Here is a 24,225-nt window from a genome sequence, read left to right as displayed (position 1 = left end):
CATCTACTTTATCATTGGCCGTCATTTCAGTGATCCTAACCCCAGTGCTTTGCTATTGGTATAGGAATATTAAAAATACTTTCCTAATATTTGTCTCCTTGACAAGTAAACTAAGTTGCTATATGTATTTATGGTCATCTCATAGCTTTTCTTTTTATTATTATTATTATAGGGGTTTTTGTTTGTTGAGTACTGGATTGATTCAAAACTAGCTTCAAAGTCAGAAAACATGGTATTAGTGCCATTGATGACACATTGGTTTTTCTGTTTTGGCCACTGATGGCTAAAATCATTTCCTCTGCCAGTTGACCTCTCAGAAGTTATAGTATGTATTGTAACAGTATTTTCCCCCAGTGTTTTATTTTGGAAACTTGGAAACATGCAGCAAAGTTGAAAGTGTTCTGCAATGGACACAATATACCTGCCATCTAGATTTTACTATTAATACTTACCTTGTATTGTCACATATCCATCCTTCTGTCCATCATTCCATCTTTATTTTTTCATGCATTTCAAAGTTAATTGCTGACCTCAGTGCCCTTCTCCCCAAGAGTGAAACTAATTTTTAAAAGACTTCTGTCCAGTTTTCTAGAGTAACTCTGGCCCTCTATATGTAATTTATTCCATAGGACATTTATTTGTAGAACTGTCTCACTGAGCCATGGAAGTAAAATAAATAGAAAGTGTTGTCTGATTGATTGATTGATTTTTGAGAGAGAGAGATAGAGCACAAGTGGGGGAGGGACAGAGAGAGAGAGGGAGACTCAGAATCTGAAACACGCTCCAGGCTCTGAGCTGTCAGCACAGAGCCTGACACAGGGCTCAAACCCATGAACTGTGAGATCATGATGTGAGCCGAAGTTGGACTCTTCACCGACTGAGCCACCCAGGTGCCCCAATGTTGTCTATTTTAAATGCATATTTTTAGTTGTCTACTTTGAGAGCTTTCTCATCAGATCTCACTTGGCCCTCCTCCATTATTGACTCCATAAGAAAAGTCCATGAAATGTGAAAAAAATACAGAATATAGAAAGTAAGCCATATTTTTAACTTTTTGAGAAGCCCCCATACTGTTTTCCAGAGTGGCTGTACCAGTTTGCATTCCCACCAGCAGTGCATGAGGGTTCCCCTTTCTCCACAACACCTGTTGTTTCTTTTGTTGTTGATTTTAGCCATTCTGACACATGTGAGGCAGTGCCACATTTTAGTTTTGATTTGTATTTCCCTGATGATGAGTGATGTCGAACATCTTTTCCTGTGTCTGGGGCCACCTGGATGTCTTCCTTGGGAAAATATCTATTCATGTCTTGTGTCCATTTTTAGATTGGATTTTTGGGTTTTTTGATGTTTTATAAGTTCTTTATATATTTTTGATACTAACCTTTTATCAGATATGCCATTTGGAAATACCTTCTCCCATTCTGTAGGCTGCCTTTTAGTTTTGTTGGTTGTGTCCTTCACCATGCAGAAGCTTTTATTTTGATGAAGCCCAAATAGTTTATTTTTGCTTTTGTTTCCCTTGCCTCAGGAGACAGATCTAGAAAGAAGTTGCTACGACCAGTGTCAAAGAGGTTACTGTGTGTTCTCCTATAGGATTTTTATAGTTTCAATTGTACTACCAGGTATTGAACCAGGGAATGCAAAAACACTAATTCAGAGGGATACATGGCACCTTGATGTTTATAGCAGCATTATCTAAAAAGGAAAAATTATGGAAACAGCCCAGATATCTAACAACTGATGAATGCATAAGGAAGATGTGGCGTATATACACAATGGAATATTACTCAGCCATAAAAAAAGAATGAAATCTTGCCATTTGCAGCAACATTCATGGCGCTAGAGAGTATTATGCTAAGTGAAATAAGTCAGCTGGAGAAAGACAAAATACCATATAATTTCACTCATGTAGAATTTAAGAAACAAAACAAACATGGGGGGGGGGAGGCATTGCAAGAGAGGAAAACCAAGAAACAGACTCTTAATTATAGAGAACAAACTGATGGTTACAAGAGGGGAGGTGGGTGGAGGGGATAGGTGGTCGGGATTTACAAGTGCACTTGTGATGAGCACCAAGTGTTATATGGAAGTGTTGAATCCTTCTATTGTACACTTGAAATTAATACTGCACTGTATGGTAACTAACTGGAATGTAAATAAAAACTTAAAAAAAAAATAAGCCCTAGCCCGTATTATAGTTTTGATTATGAATAGCAGATAGGGGTCACTAGAGGGGTCTGGTTAAGGAAGGATCTCTCTTCGTTTCTTTCCTTTTTTGTTATCTCCTTTTCTTCCTTTCTTTTTTTCTCTTCTCCTTCCATTTTCTCTCTTTCTCTCTCTTTTAATCATAGTTGGGGAAAAGTACATATTTTGCTGCATTGATTTGTTGAGGGGAAAGAGTGAGCCGACCATGTGATGATAAGGAAATGTCACTGGAGAGCAAGGAACACAGACTCTAAATTAAGAGTTGGGAAATTTTTTCTGTAAGGGGCCAGGTGGTATTTATTTTAGGATTTACAAGCCATACAATCTCTTTTAAAACTACTCAACTCAACTCTGTTGTTGTAGTGCAAAACAGCCATAGACGATATATAAATTATTGAGCTTGGCTATGTTTTAATAAGACTTTATGGTTGGTTGTTTGTTTGTTTTTTATGGCAGGCTAGATTTGGCCCACAAGCTATGATTTGGTGACTCCTACTGTATAGGGATTAACCTTGTACAAGTTACTTATAAAAATGTCATTATTAGTGTACACATTGCCAACATAGAAGTCTTTTTTAATGCTCTATTAGATGGGGATACAGAATTGGACAGATATAATTCAGGGTGTCATTGGTGTGAGGAAAGAAGAAAAATGTTTAAAATGGTTGATTCCACTGATAACCTGGAGGTTCTGGCATGGCCTCCTTTCAGTCCTGTTTCATCTGTGTAGCTGCTATTTGTATGTCCCGGGCAGAGAAGCAGACTGAATAGAGAGGGCTACGTTCCCCTGTCTGGTATTAAATCTCCTCTTAGTGGTATTTAAAACCCAAGTTTTTGAGTCAAGCCTGGGTTCAAATCTCTTATCAGATGTGTGACTTGTGATGTAACTGCTCTGAGCATCAGCAGAATGATAGTTTATCTAGCCAATTCATAAGCTTACGAGGATCTTAGTCATAACAATAATAGCAGCTAACACATGGCACTTACTATATCCCAGGCAGTGTTCTAACTATGTATATTAACTCATTTAATTCTCTCACAGCCATGGTAATTGTATATCATCATTTTAATGATGAAGAAGCTGAGACACAGAAATGTTGTCAGTAAATCATTCAAGGCCACATAGTTAATAAGTGCCAGAGCCAACATGTGAACTTGGGCAGTCTGGCTTCATAGTGCAAGCTCTTAACTGCTAGGCTTTACTGCCTTCTAAGGTGAAAACATCTGTAGCATATAGGCTTTCAAGAAATTGTAGATGTATTAACTTTACAGAATATTTTGGTATCTCTTCAAAAAAGTGTACTTATGAGGTAGCAGGTATGCATAAATATGAGATTCAGATTTTGATTTTTTTCAGGTTTTTTGCTTTTTTCAATTACATATTATTCCTGGGATTTTTTTTCCCCCATTAGAGTCATTAGTGCTACTATTCTTAAGAATTGTTTTGAAATGAATCCCTTTCTGTGAGGCAGTATAGTGGAAATGAGCCAGAAGACCCCTGACTCCTGTTTTTGTCCTGATTCTGCATTTTCCTTTGTGTGATCTTGGGTACATAATTTTACTCTTTTAATTGTCTTTTAGCTGTCAACTGAAGATAATCCTCAAAGTAATGGGATTCAAATGAGATAACCTACGCCAGAGTGCCTAGCAGTATGTCTAGTATGTTATCAGACACTCATCAAATACTAGTACCTTGTTCACCTACTATTACATAGAATAACCTAAAGCTTAGTACTGAAGGGAATCTTAAGATGGGAGAACTGAGGCCCAGAGAACTACTCATTCAGAACTGTATAGGTAATTAGAGGCAAAAGGAGCTATCACTTAATGTAGGTCTTCTAATTTCTCAGTCTTGTCCTATTTTTACTGTTCACACTCCTTTATGCATTACATACAGAAGCATTATGTAATATGGCTGAGTTTTGGGGGGACTTTTCTTCGAACAAAACATGACACTCTTGTTAAAAATAATAAGAGTGTTTGGTATTTTGAATTTTGTAATTAACTACTAAAAAAATCATAGGGACAATTTAATAAATCTTGAGGCTCTTTAAATCATGTATATGAAGTTATAAAGCTGTTAACGTTTCCTCATTTGTATTTATTTTTAATATACAAGTAGCATGTTTATTATAGAAAAAATAAATTAGAAGCAAAGTATGGAAGAATTCAAAAAACCCATTCAGTCAACATCAGTTAGAGAAAATGACTGTTAACACTTTGAAATAAAAGTGGCCTCATCTTAAACTTAAAACTTTGTAACTGACTTTTGTCCATTAGTGATGAATGAAGAAGACTATTCCTTGCCAAATTCAGATCTTGGTAATTTCATTTATTCCATTATGTGAATTGTTGCAGTTCATTTAAGTAATCCCATATTATGTAAATGGGCATTTCATTTTTTCCAAATTTCACAGAAACAATGCATTTTTGCACAGTTTTCCAGTTAATTTCACTTGATTTCTGATTTTTCATTTTTAACTTTGTGTTCAATAATTTTCCTCCAGAATAGAAATACATACATACCTATTTACATTTTCACTAGGGAAAGCTACTATATTTTGGGAGATGATGGTATAAATCTTCTTGAGACTATATTTCTCTTTACATGTCACTTTAATATTTTGCATAGTGACATATCTGGCATAATCTTTAATTTTCAAAAGTTGGATTGTTTGTAGCTACATCTAAAATAACTAAGTGCTGCTGATGAAAATTTTAAGTGTGTGTTTTACGTTTGTCTTCTTTCTCTGTATGCATTAATTTGCATGGCACATTTAAAAAATAGATGCATCAAAATGAGTGTTTTTGAGTTACATTTGACCCTTGAACAACATAGGTTTGAACTGCATTCACTTACATGAGGGTTCTTTTAAACTCACATATTGATAAATCCACTAGAGTACTGTAAATGTATTCTTACGATTTTCTTAATATTTTATTTTCTCTAGCTTACATTAATGTAAAAATATATAATACATGTAACATACAAAATATGTGTTAATCACTTCTTTATATTATTGGTAAGGCTTCTGGTTAATAGTAGGCTGTTTGTAGTTAAGTTATGAGAGCATCTAAAGTTACTTGCAGATTTTAACTCTGCAAAGTGCACCGCTAATGCCAACATTGTTCAAGAGTTAATTGTGCTAGTCTTTGTCACTTAGTTTAGGGACAAAGTCCTACTTTTGAGACAGAATTCGACTTAATTAGTATGTCCCTTATCTACTGTTCATTTGCCTTGTTGTTCAGTTTCTCATGATGAACAAGAGGTATCTCACAATTAACAAAATGTGAACCCTACTGTCCTTTGCCATTTAGTCTTACATGTTAGTAAGGTAATTGTAGGAACATTTTGAGAGTTAGGTAATTTCTTTTTTTTATGGTTTTGATTACTTGTAGTTTTTATTCCCATGCATGTGAATTTGAGACCAAAAGGAATAGCTGTGAATTCTGTTTCTTTGGATGTAGACTGCTTTCCTTAAATTATGGTAATCTCACATCATCAGACAGTACAAGCATAGATCTTAGAGTTGAATAAACCATAGAGATAGATATTGTAGTCCAGCTCCTTGCTTGATGAAATAATCTCTTCCTCAGTATCTTTGGAAGCTCTGCTGGAACAGCCAGTTAAGAACGTTAATCTACATACTTTAACTTCACAAGTAAATGAAACATAAAATTTTGCCCTACGGGAATTTAAAATATTCTAGGTTTCTGTGACATGGGATTAAGGAGCAAGTTCAAGGACATGTTTTGGGTTCAGGATTGTATGCTCAGAATCATTTTCTTGCAGTATAACACAGTTTTGGCTATTTCATTTATAGGTTATTTTTAAATCCCTCATATGGTAGATAATTGGAGGAAAAAACTTTTTTGTTCCAGATAGAAGTTCTTTGTTAACTATTAATCAAGTATTTATAAATTGTTAAAATAGTAATTATATAAAGGAAAGCTGGATTGATACTTTTAACTAGACTCTTATTTTCTTAATGTCAGTTGTTTAAAGTGATAAAATACAAAACTCTTGGCCATAAACCTTCTGATTTTCATCCGTTGTGCTAAACAGTTTAAGCACATATACCATCGAATAAAGTCCCCCCCACACACTTTTTTAAGCCAAAGAAAAGCATAATCTATTAAAACAATGATTTTGATAAATATTGCTGTTCTTTTTTTTTTTTTTAATTTTTTTTAATGTTTATTCATTTTTGAGAGACACAGACAGAGTGTGAATGGGGGAAGGGCAGAGAGAGGGGGGGGAGACACAGAATCCGAAGCAGGCTCCAGGCTCTGAGCTGTTCGCACAGAACCCGACGTGGGGCTCGAACCCACGAGCCGTGAGATCCTCACCTGAGCCAAAGTCAGATGCTTAACCGACTGAGCCACCCAGGTGTCCCTGCTGTTCTTTATCATAGTATCTTAGCATTTATCTAGTTAAAAGTTTTATTTATGTAAATAGTGGGTCTCCATTTTCTAAACCTCATCTTAATTTGCCAGTTTTTTACTTCAGTGCTTGACTAACTTGCCTTGCCTTATGATCTGTTGAGCTTTTTACATGAGAGCTATACTAATCTTAATCACTGTGCTCATTGTTTGAATGTTTGCTACAGGAAGCGAGCAGCTGCAAAGCATCTAATAGAACGCTACTACCACCAGTTAACTGAGGGCTGTGGAAATGAGGCCTGCACGAATGAGTTTTGTGCTTCCTGTCCAACTTTTCTTCGTATGGATAACAATGCAGCAGCTATTAAAGCCCTCGAGCTTTATAAGATTAATGCAAAACTCTGTGATCCTCATCCCTCCAAGAAAGGAGCAAGCTCAGCTTACCTTGAAAACTCGAAAGGTGCCCCTAACAACTCCTGCTCTGACATAAAAATGAACAAGAAGGAAGGACACGGAGCAAGAGATGATTTTAGAGGTAAGATGTTCTATTTTTGGGAACTTTTGACTGAAAAACCAGATTGGAGATTTAAATAATTTGTGAGGTTCTTACTTGTTTTGTCTAATTGTGTGACATTAAGACGTATTAGTATAGTGGTATTTATTTACCACTGTATATATATATTTATTGTGGCAAAGGACAAACTAATAATTGAACTAATTATTTGACTGCATTTTATAGTTCTAATGGTCTCTAATGAGAAGCAGATTAAATTCCAAAAGTTTCTTTAATAGATTGATTGGAACTTTTGAACATTTTTCCTAAGTAGTAGTCTCCTAAACTAGGCTATAGAATCTAATGAAGTTATCAAATAGCTGGACTGAATATCTGGAATGAATTGTGGAACCTGAGCACTATTAGGTGAAAGAAGCAGAAAGAAGTGGTGGCAGTCTTTTCCATTTCTGAGGGCACAGCAAAATTTTGTAGCCGTTACTTGAGAAATTATTCAGTTTTTCTTTCTAATATTCTTCCCATATCCTGCTCAGCTTCTTCTCGGGATTTGGTACACTCATGCTTCCAAGAATCATCACCTACTTATTAATGGCAGTCTTTACCCAAGCCTTTGTTTTCTAAATGATCCTGTATTCCAAAATTGTTTAAAGAAAAATTTTTTTTAACCTTCAAATCCAAGCTTTCTTTTCCTCAGTGAAGATAATCAATGTTAGTAACAAAGTAGTTGAATTTCTAAATAACTGACAGTGTGCATAATACCTACCAGAGGTATTTTAAAAAAGGAAGCTTTTTGTTTAAGACTTGTAAGTTGGAGAACACCTCAAAAGTTTTCAGTAACATGATTTGAATGCAAGTTTAATTTTAATTGGTGATATGGAATTGTATTATATCTTTTATTCTAATTTCATAGTATAACTAATTTCATAACTTTATACCACTTTATTGCTCCTAAATGCATGGTTCTGTTACATGAATTAGCTCACACAGTGTGAATAAGTAGGTGAATGTTGTCAGTGTGTACAATGTGGAAGTTGCATTGACTCCATTATACCCATTTCCCCATTTAGAAAAAAAAATTTTTTTAATGTTTATTTTTGAGAGAGAGAGAGCAAGTGAGCACAGGTCGGGGAGGAACAGAGAGAGAGGGAGACACAGAATCCAAAGCAGGCTCTAGGCCCTGAGCTGTCAGCACAGAGCCCAACATGGAGCTTGAACGCATGAACCACGAGATCATGACCTGAGCCCAAGTCGGACACTTAACTGACTGAGCCACCCAGACCCCCCATACTCATTTCCCCATTAAGTGTGCACCACAGAGTAGCAATTACTAAATGTAAATGTGCTGGTGCAGTTGAATACAGCTAGCCATGGGGATTATGGTACAGGGCAGATGGACACATCTTTTTTGGCTATGTGCTTCATTGTAGGTGTTATTGAATGTTTATCCCTGTTTTTGCTCGTCTATGTAATTTATCAATTCCTTGTACTTTCTCCCAATACGTTACTCTCTCTGCTGCTCCTTCCTTTTTTCTGCAACTTTCTGTATTTCCTACAATATTTTTTCTACGAGGTATTACAAATGCATTAACTACACTAGTACTTTTTATTGTTAATTATATTTGTTAGTTCTATACATATTTAGTAGTTTGCCCCAAACTCTGTTTTTATATAAAAATTTTCTTAAGTATAAAATTTTACAGAATGTATTTTCAGGAACACACATCTATTTATTACAAAATATACTGGTATACCCTATGGGAATGTTCTTTCATTTAACATTTTCTTAGTAGAGCATCTCTTTTTAAACATTGTGAATGCTTATATCTCTAATTATAATTTTTTTAACTAATTTATGTCTGAAAAACTCAGTTCACTTTAAAAATTTTTTTTAATTTTTAATTTTTTTAAACATTTATTTTTGAGAGAGAAAGAGTACAAACAGGGGAAGGATAGAGAAAGGGAGACACAGAATCTGAAGCAAGCTCCAGGCTCTGAGCTGTCATCACAGAGCCCGATGAGGGGGCTCGAACCCGGGATCACGAGATCCTGACCTGAGCTGAAAAGTCAGAGGCTTAACCAACTGAGCCACAGGTGTCCCCTCAGTTCAACATTTTAAACAAAACTCTGTGTAGGGAAATTGATACATTTTATATTATACATTCTATAGAATTAGTAGAATGTCTGATTCACTTGAAGATGTTCTGAACAGCATGTCAACAAAAAGGGTGTGTGGGTCTAGAATGTTGCTGTCCCTTAAGATAGTTCATGTTACTGCATGCAAAACAACTCTTTGTTAATAAGTTTATGATTTGATGAATAGGAAGCAGAGTTTTTAGGTCCTAGCAAGGTAGTTATAATAGGTATTCTGTTTTGGTTACATTTTAGGAAATTAGATAGGGGTTTTGTTTTGTCTTGTAAGATGTTAAATTTTGTTTCCAATGGAAATAATGGGAAATAAGCTTCCAGTTAACAGTTTCATACTTTTCAGGAAGAGATTACTGATGTTAAGCAGAATTCCCCACTATCTGAAAATAGAGCATTCTTATGAAACCTTTCATGAGCCAAAATGGCATATAATAAGTGAAGAAGTGATTATCATTAGTTTCTATAGAAAAAATTTTGAGGTTCTCTTACCCAAAAAATAACCTCTCTCTTAACACAAAATAACACAAACTCTTTTTTTTTTTTTGCTTTTTAACTTTCTTTGTATAAACAAAGTAGCCTAATGGAAACTTTCGAAAAGCACTCCTATGTATCCTGGAACAAACCTGAGGATTAACTCTTAAAGAGTTAAAACCCATAAAGGAAACTATAGGTGTATTAGTATATCTACTACTAAAAATTAGGAGATTTTTGTTGTACTCACAGTGTGAGTTAATCATAGCTGCCCCTATTTATCAGGAAAATTAGCCATCAGAAGTTCACCAGTGGACTTCCACTTAGGTAATTGGCAGACCTGTGTCACATGCTATTCTCCAGATATAAATGAAGATTGGAATACTAAGTGTTTAGTTTTTACAGTTTCTGTTATGACAGCATGTTTAGAGAAGACCACAGTTTCAGAAGATCACCTTTTAGATACAGAATGATTAATAATTCTAATTTGGAGTTAGAAATAATCTCAGTAGAAAATTTAAGTTAACGGGGCACCTGGGTAGCTCAGTCGGTTGGGCGTCCGACTTCGGCTCAGGTCATGATCTCACGGTCCGTGAGTTCGAGCCCCGCGTCGGGCTCTGTGCTGACAACTCAGAGCCTGGAGCCTGCTTCCGATTCTGTGTCTCCCTCCCTCTCTGGCCCTCTCCCATTCATGCTCTGTCTCTCTCTGTCTCAAAAATAAATAAACATTAAAAAAAATTAAAAAAAAAGAAAATTTAAGTTGACATATTCATGTAAACTAAACTAGTATAACTCAGGGCACAAAACTCTTGAGTGTACTATCCAGCATTGAATGACATCTTTATAATCAGTTGAGAATGACGTACACTAGTCAGTCATTAATAGTTTCATATCCTTTTAGTAATTGGTTAGCCTTACCTGTCTACCAACATTTGAGTATTTTAAATAATACCAGACATGTGATAGTCATTAGGGATCACAAAAACACATTTATACACACAGATAACATGAAGCTTTCAAGCTTTTGAGTTATCTTTGCCCAGAGAGTTCATTCTTCCTTTAGCTATTACAACAGGTCATAGAGTTGATTTTTAAAGTGAAATTTATTTATCTAATGTTTAAAGGACGTTTCCATCTCTTTTATTAATGAAGTTGTTTGTAGGATCAGAATATTTTTATTTCCTTATTTTTATTTGTAATACAAGTCATTTGTGTTCTTGTTTGACCTTTAAAAAACAATTTATTGTTATCCCCAGTTAACCTGATATTCATGCAAGTCATAAGTGAAAAAATAGTGTTGTCAAGGTAGATTTCGCAGCTTTGGTAAGGTGCAATTTTGTGATTATTTAGCCTATCTCAGATTATAAGTGAGAAAATGAAGTGTGGGTTTTTTGTTTTTTTTTTTGCTTTTGTTTTGATGGTAGATCATGAAAATTGAGTACATTTATAGCTAAGCTAATTTTAATTTTTAAAATGTTTTTTTTTTCCTTTTTTAAATTGAAATTCATGGTAAGTACCAGGGAGTTCTATTATTTGATGTGTTGAATCTGTGAGTTGTCAATTGTCTAATATCCCCAAGCGTTGAGATGGAGTTGAATGGAATGTTTTACATGGTTTCCTCTTAATCACTGCACTCAGTGCTGTGAAAAAGTCAAGCATTATGAAAGCTCAGATTAAACTGCATGAAATAAATTAACATTTAAATAGATGACAACTTGGAATTTTAGAAAAGAGCATGTTAATATTCTTTTTGTGTGTTTGAGTAAACAAAGCATAAGAGAGGGAACACACTTGGAGTTTTTCTTTGTTGTTCTAATGTGTTTCATCCATTGGGGTTCCCTTTTAATTAAGCTTATGCATTCTATAATCTCCAGACTTATTCTTCGTTCCTCTCAAGGGGATATATGTACAGATTTAATTTTTGTTGAAGAGAATGAGAGCCATATGTTTATCTGGTTTTGTCTGAAAGAGAATAATGGCAAATATAAAAATATTTGAAAAGGTGATAATGGAGGTCTAAGTTACTATTTAGAGACAGATGTGAGAGGAAGTAAGATGCATGCCAGCAAACTGCTACAGACTTTCACCACAGCAGTAGTCCCTGTCTCCAGAGATTTTTATCTCCAAAATCCTTGAAATGTTCTTTTTGTTTCTTCTGTGATTTCATTTGAATTTCAGTTTATTAACATTACTGTAATTCTGAAAATGTGTAATAAATTGATATTTGGTCTGGCTTTTCCTTGCCTCCTGTCATTTTTGCCTCTCATAGGGTTATTTCTTAATGGGGGAGAACGGATATAATAGAAAAACATACTAAAACTACCTTGGATTTAAGTACTACAGACAGCAAAAACAATGGTAACTAAGTGCAAAAACAGCTTATCTTCCTTATAAAATTTTTATATATACAAGAAAAGTACCAAGAAAGATTAAGCTTAATTTAGAGGGACAGTCATTACTGGTGTTTTAAAGACTCTGAAGGCAAGATGGAAAAAGCTGAAAAGCTTCTTTCTGTATTAAGTAAGGATCAACTAGACTGCAATATTAAGTAGATACTAGAAAGAGCACTAGCTTATTAAACAAAGTGGAAATTTATTTCTAGCTCATCTGACAGCCATGATATTCTAGGTTGGCAAAATTCTGCTTCACACAGTCATTCAGAAATGCAGCTGTAGTGACATTATTACTTTTAACACATAGCTTCCAGAGCATTCTGGGAGCATCGCCCCATTAGCCAGAAGGAAAAGCCTTGGCCTGACCCCGTAACTATTTCCTGTTACTCTGTAAGGTTTGTTGCAACCTGATTCCTGGCTGCAGATGGCAGTGTTTGTCAACTTCAGGTTTTATGAGAAACGGTGTATTAATTCTTGTCAATCACCCACAGAATAACCACCCTGCAAAAAAACTAAAAATGAAGACTCCAAAGGAACCAGTTTGATTTTCAGATAATACAAAAGTAAGACAAGGGTGGTTTATCAAAGAGAATACTGAAGGAACCTTTCTTGCCTTCTCAGTCTTTTGAGAACAGAGTAGTGAAATAAGGAAGAAACCTCTCAGAAGAACAGTGTTCTCTAAAGTGAGGTTGTAAAGAGGTGTGATGAGTCAAATCACATGATGGCTTGGTTCACATATTTACAAATTAAAGCTGTAGTCTACTGTGATTATGAAAAGAGTTTAAACTCATTAAATGCTGTGTATTAATGAAAGAATGTAAAAGAATGGGTGAGGTTGTTTCTGTTATTTCATGGAAAGAAATAGATAAAATATATTTTGTTGAATCTAAGTATTAGATACATTTTAAAAGAGCTGTACATCATAAATGGTATTGAGTACAAAATGTTTTGGCTATTTTACTTTTCACTAGAACTTATTAAGACAAAGTAAACATACTTAAAAAATAAATGTTCTCCTTTTTTCTTTAATTTTCTAGATGTGACTTACCTAACAGAAGATACGGTATATGAAATTCTTGAATTGTGTAGAGAGAGAGAGGATTATTCCCCTTTAATCCGTGTTATTGGAAGAGTTTTTTCTAGTGCTGAGGCATTGGTACAGAGCTTTCGGAAAGTCAAGCAACACACCAAGGAAGAACTGAAATCTCTTCAAGGAAAGGATGAAGACAAAGATGAGGATGAAAAGGAAAAAGCTGCATGTTCTGCTGCTGCTGCTATGGAAGAAGATTCAGAAGCATCTTCTTCAAGGATAAGTGATAGTTCACAAGGAGATAACAACTTACAAAAATTAGGCCCTGATGATGTGTCTGTGGATATTGAGGCCATTAGAAGGGTCTACACCAGATTACTCTCTAATGAAAAAATAGAAACTGCTTTTCTCAATGCACTTGTATATTTGTCACCTAATGTGGAATGTGACTTGACATATCACAATGTATACTCTCGAGATCCTAATTATCTGAATTTATTCATTATTGTAATGGAGAATAGAAATCTCCACAGTCCTGAATATCTGGAAATGGCTTTGCCATTATTTTGCAAAGCAATGAGTAAGCTACCCCTTGCAGCCCAAGGAAAATTGGTTAGACTGTGGTCTAAATACAGTGCAGACCAGATTCGCAGAATGATGGAAACATTTCAGCAACTTATTACTTACAAGGTCATAAGCAATGAATTTAACAGTCGCAATCTAGTGAATGATGATGATGCTATTGTTGCTGCTTCAAAGTGCTTGAAAATGGTTTACTATGCAAATGTAGTGGGTGGGGAAGTGGACACAAATCATAATGAAGAAGATGATGAAGAGCCCATCCCTGAGTCAAGTGAATTGACACTTCAGGAGCTTTTGGGAGAGGAAAGAAGAAACAAGAAAGGTCCTCGAGTGGACCCACTGGAAACTGAACTTGGTGTTAAAACTCTGGACTGTCGAAAACCACTTATCCCTTTTGAAGAGTTTATTAATGAACCACTGAATGATGTTCTAGAAATGGATAAAGACTATACTTTTTTCAAAGTAGAAACAGAGAACAAATTCTCTTTCATGACATGTCCCTTTATATTGAATGCTGTCACAAAGAATTTGGGATTATATTATGACAATAGAATTCGCATGTACAGTGAACGAAGAATCACTGTTCTCTACAGCTTAGTTCAAGGACAGCAGTTGAATCCATATTTGAGACTCAAAGTCAGACGTGACCATATCATAGATGATGCACTTGTCCGGGTAAGTTGGGCTAATGCTTAAAAATTAGTACTAGAATACATACCTAATGCTGGGGAGATTGTAATACAGTTCAGTAAATTCATTTTATAAGTGACTCTGAAAAAAAATGTATTACATGGTTTAGGAACACATGGACATTTTGTATTATAAATGTAAATATTATACTTTTGTTGTTCCTGTCCAAATTTATAAATGCGTCCCACAAACTATTGGTTGTCTTAAATAATGGTCACTCTGTCTTTGAAAAAGATTTTCTAAATATCGACAACTAACCCCAAAAGTTTTTTCTCTATTCAGAAGACAAGTGGATGTTGGGAAAAGACTAGAACACAAGAACAAGGGGAATGTGGAGACAGTAATAAGTATGAATGTCAAGCCTTAACTGGGAAGAGTGGTACAGTAAAATCATACCATAGAATAATACGTGGTATTCAAAAATTCACAAACTCTAAACGTAAAGTTTAGAGTTGGGTTATTGTGAAGTTGAAGTGATCTAGACACTTTAGCGTGCGTTGCTGGTAAGAGTTCCTGCTGGGTCACTCATAATGCCCCTGAATGGCACTGCCTGATTGTGGTATTTTCTTAACCACTTAAATAATCTGTATGAACTACTCTGGGTCTTGGAGTTTGTTGGAACTTCTAGGAAAACAGCAGCTATTCCAGGATTTCTTGAAATTAATGGTGCCTTGTTTCATAAAACCAATCCAGGGAGATTGAGCTAGGAGAATATTGGGAATACAAGTACCCACCTTCTAACTTCCTGTATCTCCAGATTGTTGCCTTTTGTTCATTCCTTCCCGCAGCAGAAAATAAGAATTTTACTGCCCCCATTTAAGTAAGAGTGCAGGCCTGTTCAGAAGACAGAAACCAGTTGCCAATCATGTACCAAAATTTACATTTGCCATAGGGTGCTTTATTGCAGGATTTTATTGTATTCAGAATATTAGATACACCCATCATTACTAGTTCTTTTTTTTAACCACTTTAAGTAAAATTTGATGCCAGCTAAAATTAAGATGCAGTAAACCTCCCATACTAGTGGAAGATAAACCATGACACAACTAGGAAATTGTGGTATTTATTTTAAAATATATTTTAGCTTTAGAATTGGTTTGTCTAAATCTGAATATTCATAAAACTTAACCAGTGGAAAAAGTTGTTTGACACCTCAGAAACTTAAAAGTTTTCGAGATTTTTATGCCTCTTTTGTTTGTTAATTGGTTTTTTAAAACATCAAATATATTTCTAGTATTGAAGAAAAGTTCTACACTATTTAAACAACTCAAGCAGTTTTTCAACAGCGGCAGAAAGAGGCATTAATTGTTTGGAGTAATTACTGTTGCTTGCTTTCTGATGCTCTTTTTATTTTACTCCTGTAGTTTTGAGCTACATAAATAATTAATATACTTAACAACTCATCATCAGGCAGCCAGCAACTTTACATAATTTAGCAGAAAGTAGGGTATCTTACAAAAGCGTGAGTGATGTTTTGTGAAAAGGACATTGAAGTCTTCTATGAATTTCGATTGTTAGAGCAGAACTGCATATCCCAAAACAACACATTTTATGTTTGGCTTCTTGAGTTGGGATTCTTTTATCTATTTCCAGCAAAAGCTGTGCCTGGCTTTTAAAAAGCAGTGAAATCACTCTGTATAAGATTCAATCCAGAATTTAAAAAAAAATGTTGTCCACCTTCCTTATCTGCCTTCTGCTAAGAAATCTACCCAACTTTATTTTCCTTCCCCCGCCTTGTTTCCCACCACCACCCCCTTAGTAAAGCAAGGCTAAGAATCAACGAAAGTTTAAGTACTTGTTGTATACTTACTTTATTCTATCATCTAGAACTTTGAGGAAACAATCATTTTGGTTTATAAGGCCTTTTTTAAAGCAGATGTTAGGATAAGATTAACTGAACTTTTTAATTATGCTAAGAAATTGGGTTTTTTTAGTGAGTTCTGCTTCATTATACCAAACCTGAATATTATAATTTGACCAGTTATAAATTAGGATTCACTAGATAATACCTGTACTTAAATTACCAGTCCACAAAAGCAGTTTGATTTAGAAATCTTCTGTGTGAGGCATTTTGCTAAGCAGTAAAGATGTAAAGATGAATCATGACCACCGAGAAGCTTCTTAGGGGCTGTAAATATTCATACTAAGCAAATTTTACTCTTCCCTTTTTTCTTTTGCTTTCTTTTTTAATAACAATATGAAGGGCCAGAAAAATAAAATCATCAAAATAGCCTTGTGAGTCAGTCAATTGATGCTCTATTTTTTAAAAAGTATTCATAGAATATGTGATTATGATAAAAATTATAGTATTTTAGTAGCAAAAAGTAAAAGGTTTACAACAAAAAGTTTAAGGACATCCTCTCAGCTGAACTCCCAAAAGTACTGATGGGTTTTAACATCTTATTCTTCAAGGATCTACTTTGCTTTTTTAAAGCCTCATTCTTTATTCTATATCAGTTTGACAGACAAAATAAACCTATTGACCACTTTCTTATGGCCTGCTAATTTAGGGTCAGGAAAAAGAGGAAATGAGAAACTTTGTGGTGAGCTCAATATTAATAATTAAATAATTAAGGTTATAGGATTGTAGGCTTTAAGAGCTAAAAGGAGGCTTGGAGTTCATCTCCTTAGTATACAAATGAGACCCAGAAAATAGTGACTACATATATGACAGTCTTGAGTATGTTTTCTGTTAGGTCCTATTTTTCAGTTAATTGTCAGGCTGACTGTCGTGGAGGAAAAGGGAGGGGTAGTACCTTCAGTTGATAATTTCAGATTTTTTTTAAATGAAAAATATGTTTGCCACCTTCTCATACCATGTAATTCAGACCAGACTAGCAGATTATTTCCTAACTGGAGTTTTTTCTAGAGGAACTATCTTTGGTGACAGCTGAATTAGTGTTTACAGTTATTTTATTGAACCTTAAATGCTATTGATTATAGGACCCACTATTACTACTAAAAAAGAAAAAAAGACTGCCAGTTAGTTGTGAGATGCTACCAGTTATATGGTATATCCATAATTTCAGAGATGTTAAAGTGCAAAAACAGAAAAATGAATTTTAGAATCAGTGAAATATGGTAAAATATTAACTGCCTTTTCACAGGTAGGTATCTCAGAATCATTTAAGAACTACTCCCATACCTGTAAGTTGCTGGAATGTTTCCCCCAGGGCTTACTTTCACTATTTTTTATTGTTTCTTAGAAAATAGTACAGTGATAGTTATGAGCTCATTTGAATTAAAACAATTCTAACATAAGGTTTTTATAGTATTTTACTCATAACATTTGTGTATTCTTTTAAAAGTAGATATTTTGTCATTTTTCTTAGACCAACCATTCCCAAAGGAAAAGGATATAAAATTTTATTCATACTTTTTATCTTAGATTATGTTAGGAGAGTATGAGTATCATGGAAGACAGTATTGCCATCTATGACATACCCTGAACTGCCTTCACATCAGAATGGGAAATTTGTTTAAAAGAAAAATTTCAAGGTTCTACCCTCTAGAGATTCAGATTAGGAAGTCTGGTGTGGAGCCTAGAAATCTATATTTCTGGTCATGTCCACAGATACTCCCATAAAGCCAGTCTGCAAACCAGTATTTGGGAAGATAGCAACTAGTACGGTTTATATATACATATTTATTGAGGCCATTTTTATATACAAGTACATACTGGGAAAACTGGCAGTCTTTGAAAAGGTGGTGAAAATAGGTGTAGAAATAGGATTGACAGTGGTCTGAGACTTGGTTCAGATTAGGTTCTTGGTTCTGGGAATCATAGAATTTTGAGTGGGGATCTAAAGACTGAAAGGAATGGCTGAGTAGAACTGGATAGGAAAGTCCAAAAATGTGAACTGGAACAGATAAAGATGATAAGCACAAATGAAAAGCCCCCTACTACCAATTAGTTCTGCTCAGTCCCCTGTAAAAAAATCATTCATTTTTTCTGGGCTCTAACAGTACTGTCTGACCCAGCCCCCAGTATTTTCCTTGACACACACCCTTAGTTATTTAAATAAAACCTGATTCTTTTATTTAACAATTGATCTACAGTGCTTTAAGAATCAGATTATCTTGTGCTGTTCTGAGTATGATTAATTTGATCTTGTACATTCACTTTATTGTGCTTAATGCAATGATGATTATTGTTTCTTAAGATTTATTCTAAAGGAAATTAATTAACTTCATGTCTGTTTTATGTACTCAAAGGAGATTAGGAGAATGAAGCAGATCTACATAGATTCTCCGCATCATATAATAATCTAAAAAAATGAAATTTGTGAAACTCCTTACTGTTACATGTGAGAAAAATGAATCTCAGATTCTGGCCTGTATAAATTAATGGCAGGATTGGAACTGTTAGAACTCAGGGTTCCTGGTCTCACAAGCAGATATGATTAAATGATTTGGCTGTTACCGAAACATCTAAACTTTATGTGTAAAATAGTAAAAACAAAACAAAACAAAACACTTGATCTGTTCATAGATAAATGAAAAAATTAAATATACTTAAATAATCTAAAGATCTTGCTCCAGTCAGTAGCTTAAAGGTGTAAACAAACTGTTTAACCATAGACTCTAATAAGTTGACTGAAGTTGTTTTAAGCCAGCCATTCTTAGAGAACGTAGGCATTCTTAAGAATTAGGTCTATTTTATGTGAATACTACTTAAATATCCATACCATTAAGGAATTTTTTCAACTATGGGTAAAGATAACTTTGTCATGAATAATAATAGCCCAGAATACTGTAAGATTTTAAAGGATAGGGTTTTCCTTTTAACGCTTTTGCATCTGGCAAGTATGATATTTTTATATTAGGATGTCATCCTACCTAGGTATTCTGGGAATGCTTTGATACCAGATCAATTTTTTTAAAAAATGATCTCTCTAGGATTTCATCATCATGGCCAATTAAAAGTTCAGAAATTGAAAATCGTTTTATCCAACAATTGATGAAATCAAGAGTCTTAGTAAGAAGAGGAAGTCATATAAGGAAGAGGTAGATGTTATTACATCCAGTCTGTTGTTTATTTTAACCCAGTAATCTGCATTTTGCTAGTCTTCATATTAAATTAATACAAAATATACCCTACTTTAAGAAAACCTGTATATAAAACTACAAGTCTGTATACTAAATGATTTCAATTCAAGGATGCATACAAATACTCCCTTTTCAGAATGTTCACTGACCTAGTCTTTCAATTTCCAAGTATCCTGTATTCAAGACAGCTTTTGATTTTCATAATTCTGTTTTAAATGCTATGTATTTATTACAGAAAGTTGTATACCTTTACAGTTCAGTTCTGAAATCATTCTCTGAACAGTGGGTCAGAAGTGGTTGTGTTTAAGAAAAATAAAAATGTAGCCCCTTAATGGCCTTTGTCAAATGGTAACTGGCAAATTTTATGCTATAATTAAAAGTAAACATTGTTTTTAAAGGTAGACTGCCCATGTATACATAAATGATAAAGTATTTTACAGAACCACTTAATATATACTTAGGTATATATTAAGTATATAGTATATATAAATACTTATATATATTAAGTATAGAACATAGGTAATGGAAATTTTTGCCTGCAGAGTTCAGTTGCCATCTATTTTTCAAATCATTCTTTTTACATATTTACATGTGACTACATCCTGATTCTGAAATACATGTTTATTGTAAAAACTAATTGAAAATACAGAAAACATGAAGAAAATAAAAGTCACTTACAATTTCAAAAAAGATTATTGCTAGTTATTGAAGAGAGGCAGGAAGGCATAATAGTTAAGAGCTTCCTTCTGGATTAGAATCTGTTCTATTTACTAACACTAAAAGCAAGTTATTGAACCTCTCATGACTTTGGAGACTTCATCTGTAAAATGGGATTGATAATATTACTGGCCTCATAAGATTGTTGTGAAAATGCAGTGAATTGATATATGTAAAGTGCTGAGAATAGTGCCCTGGCACATAAGTGTTATATATTATTCTTGTGTTGTTACTGAAATATTTTTGTTCTGTAATATCTGGGTTGTTAGGTTTTCAGGCATGCCTGAAAGAATTTTTAGTACAGATAAAAGTAACAATAACAAAAGCGTTGTACAGGGAATTCATCTAGTGCTTCACATATATTAATTTTTTATTATATCATTTTCATTTTATAGATGAAACTAAAGCAAAGAAAGAAAGCTATATGTTTACAATTATAATTATAAAATATTATATTGAATTATTTTGGCACTCAGGGTGGAGAGCACTGTGGAGATTGATGGAGACAGACAGACATTTAATATTTTATAAGAATGAAGTTAGGGGCTCCTGGGTGGCTCAGTTGGTTGAGCATCTGACTTGATTTCAGCTCAGGTCATGTTCCCAGGGTTGTGGGATCGAGCCCCATGTTGGGCTCTGCACTGAGTGTGGAACCTTCTTAAGATTCTCTTTCCCTCCATATGCCCCTCTCCCCTGCTCACATGTTCTCTCTTTCTCTCTAGAAAAAAAAAAAAGGTATTAGGAACATCTTTTAAAAAAAAAAGGAATGAAGATAAATTTGTTTCAGTGTCCTATGAGGTGTCTTAGGTGGAACTAAGACTACAACACATGGCCTCTGAATCCTGTAGAATCGACACCGAATCCTTTAAAAGATATCAATCACATTGATAATGGAGTCAGCTCTCATTTGTGAATGTTAATAAAGAGGACTATAGGAAGTATAATTTAAATAGATAATCAGTTTTTTCACCTCAGAATGCATTATACTTTTGATATAAGCAGATTTGTCTTTGTGTTATAAGGGCATATATATAAACATTGACTTATATTCCTTTGACACCTAGGCAGGTGGGAACTGGAAGAAGGAAACTAGGAATGCGTTCCATGGCAATATAGGATGTTGGCGTGATGGGTAAACCACGTTGGAGCTGATAATTCTAATTTAGTTCTCAGCATTCTTTATTTTCTGTGGCTTGAAGCAGGTTTCCAACTGGAACTATTTTTCCCCAAGGTTCTTTCAAACTTGGGACTAGGCTATAAAATCAAATTATGAATCTTATGTTCAAAGATCAAAGTTGTTTTAAAAGGTTGCAACATGATGTGTTATCTTAGTAATATTGTCTGCTCTAGAACTCTTCTGTATATTTTTATTAAGCCTTCACATCTTTGCAGTATGAAGAGTACTATCCCTTTTTTTTCTCTGCAGATGAGGGAACAGGCTTACCTGAGTCGCTTGCTAAAATTTAAAGTTTAAAAGTTAAGTGATAGTTGGAACAACTACAGAGTATTTATTCTGTCTCAATTCACAACACTCTGTCACAAAAATAAATTATCTTTAAAAACTTGGCATAAATTTTTTTTTTGGTAAATATTAAAGACCATTGTTACACAGGACATTTCTTAAAGCTAAAGATTCTAAATTCATAGACTCCAAAAGTTGAAGATATCTAGATTATTTCAGCCTTTGTTCTTAAAACTTTTTTGACTGTATTCCCAAGTAGGAAAGTGATACTTTACATAGCATAGGTACATACATGTATGTGTATCTGTCTATACTTCTAGTTGAAACAAAATTTTCACAAAATGGTTGATGCCATTACTATGTGGAACACATTCTCTTTCCTCCCGTTGTTGGTTTTAAACCACTAAATGAATTGGGCTGCCCACTAATGAGTGGCAGTTGACAGTTTGAAAAACATTGATCTAGGACAACTGTCCGGATTCATGAATTTGAGATTTTATTTTTCTATAGACATACTAGAATGTCCAAACCAGTACTGTTACCTAAAGTAATTGCTTGAGGACTATAGTACAGTTGTTTTGATGATGTTTGCATTGCTCAAAACCATTTTTAAAATTATAATTGCAATGGTTGGAATAACTTGAACACTCGTAAATACTCTGTTTTGGCAAATTTCAAATTTTTTAACCGCCAGAAGGCATTTTAAGTCTATTTAGCAAATAAAGCGGGTGATCAGTCAGGCATGCTATTAGTAAATTTCAAATACATTAAAAACTGGAAGTATAAATAGTTCACATTAGTATTTAGTGTGTATTTTCTGATTAATCTTTTAATGACTGAGATCACTTACTGTGTATTCTATAGATTCAAAAAAGTATCTAGTAAAGATTTATAGTTGAAAAATGTAACTGTTAGTAAGAAATTAAGAGTAAGGATGTAAGCAAGCGTAAATCTCATCTGCTTTCAAAAAAAAGTATATATAAGATGTCTTAGGTTCCATCAAGACGTGGCAGTTTGTATTAAGTGCTATAAGAGACCATAAGCTGCTCCCTATTTACCCAATATGTTTCTTCTCTTAACTGAAAGTATTTTATTCATGGCTTAATAGATAACAAAACTTAATTCCTTAGTTTCTATTCTCTTAAACATAAAGACTTACTAGCAAACAAACTTGAAGTCAAACTTCTGTACTCTGTTGTTTTTGCTGAAATGATTTAGTTTGAGTAGTCACTTATGTATTTGGCTGTGTTGACTTCTTTCCATGTCCTAACCTTTAGAGCCCAGGTTTGTTATACAGAAGTAACAGAAAATCTAATTTTAATTTTCTACTATATGTTAATTTCATGACAAATCAATAGTTAGAAAGTAACTCTTTTATTATTCTATGCCGATTTCTTTTCTGTCCTATTTTTCCATTATCTGTGAGACTGAATCTTTGCCTTTACTGGCTTTTTACTGGTTTGCTTCCTGTTTCCTTTTAAAACAAACCAAAAGTCAGTATCTTTTATTTGCTCCATAGCCTGAATCCTTGTTTTTATTTTTTCTACTTATTTTTATTTTGCTTTCATCCTTAAACTGGCAGTCACCTTCTTTTCACTTTATCTTTTCACTCACTAGCTAGAGATGATCGCTATGGAAAATCCTGCAGACTTGAAGAAACAGTTGTATGTGGAATTTGAAGGAGAACAAGGAGTTGATGAGGGAGGTGTTTCCAAAGAATTTTTTCAGCTGGTTGTGGAGGAAATCTTCAATCCAGATATTGGTAAATATTTTAGTGATGTGATCATGATGTCATATCTTTTTGATTTAAGGGTTTGTTTACCTAGGTTTATAAATATTCTCAGTTACAAAGAGTAAACAGTAGGTTTCAGTATAGATTTCCTAGAATCACAGAAAATGACTGAATTTGGGTTTGGGGGAGTGATGTGCATCACTCATTTATTCAAGTTCTTATTTAGATTACTTAGCCAAATATTTTACTGTAGGAAATTGCCTTTTAGGTAAGTTAAATTGAAAACCCTTTAGAATGGTACATTAGAACAATTGAAGGATTTCTTTGCTCTCTTTATTCGAAAACATTCTTCAGACTCACGGCATTTCTGAAATGAGAGTTTCATACAACAATTGTCTGAAGAGTGTTGAGAATGTCTCACAAGTGTATCATGCTCAAAGTTTGGAAACCCTGACTGGTATCAGATTAATTAGGTTTATTTACTACAGGATTTCAGGAGGCTTAATATTATGCTTTCCCAAACTTTTTGAACTTCAGAAGCCTTTTTCCACCCCACCTTTAATAACATTTGTCTCTCAGAAGTGTTTTTCATTGAACAGTTTGGGAAAAACTGATCTACATATCTCAGTCTGAAAGTTGAAGGATTTGAATTTTACTGGTAGACAAGTAGGCACAGTGGAAGTGGTAAAAGACAACAGCTTCTTGGATAGATAATTCTGAACTGATTCAGTTTATGTGATGTAACCACTTACTTGGTTACCAGGTTTGCTTACTTTTAAAAACAATGCATGACCATCATAGGAAAAGGATTCCGCTAAAGGTACTTTTAGAATTGTGAAGAATATGACATAGAAT

The 24,225-nt window shown here is 34.2% G+C and overlaps 1 protein-coding gene across 12 annotated transcripts in view; it reads left to right on the top strand.

The window, feature by feature from the left end:
• UBE3A (ubiquitin protein ligase E3A) overlaps positions 1-24,225 on the top strand; it is a 92,278-nt gene that overhangs the window by 44,870 nt on the left and 23,183 nt on the right. For 11 of the 12 annotated variants that reach the window (XM_015064089.3, XM_015064088.3, XM_015064086.3 and 8 more), the window contains 3 exons: positions 6,816-7,123; positions 13,146-14,395; positions 23,256-23,400. In XM_015064089.3, coding sequence (XP_014919575.1) covers positions 6,816-7,123; positions 13,146-14,395; positions 23,256-23,400 — 1,703 coding nt within the window. The remainder of the gene's footprint in view (positions 1-6,815; positions 7,124-13,145; positions 14,396-23,255; positions 23,401-24,225) is intronic. The other variant, XM_053223668.1, reaches the window with a different exon arrangement.

This window comes from Acinonyx jubatus, chromosome B3 (assembly GCF_027475565.1).
Source record: "Acinonyx jubatus isolate Ajub_Pintada_27869175 chromosome B3, VMU_Ajub_asm_v1.0, whole genome shotgun sequence".
Lineage (NCBI taxonomy): Eukaryota > Metazoa > Chordata > Mammalia > Carnivora > Felidae > Acinonyx > Acinonyx jubatus.
The sequence above is the reverse complement of the archived record's forward strand: the minus strand, read 5'-3'. Positions and strand labels throughout refer to the sequence as shown.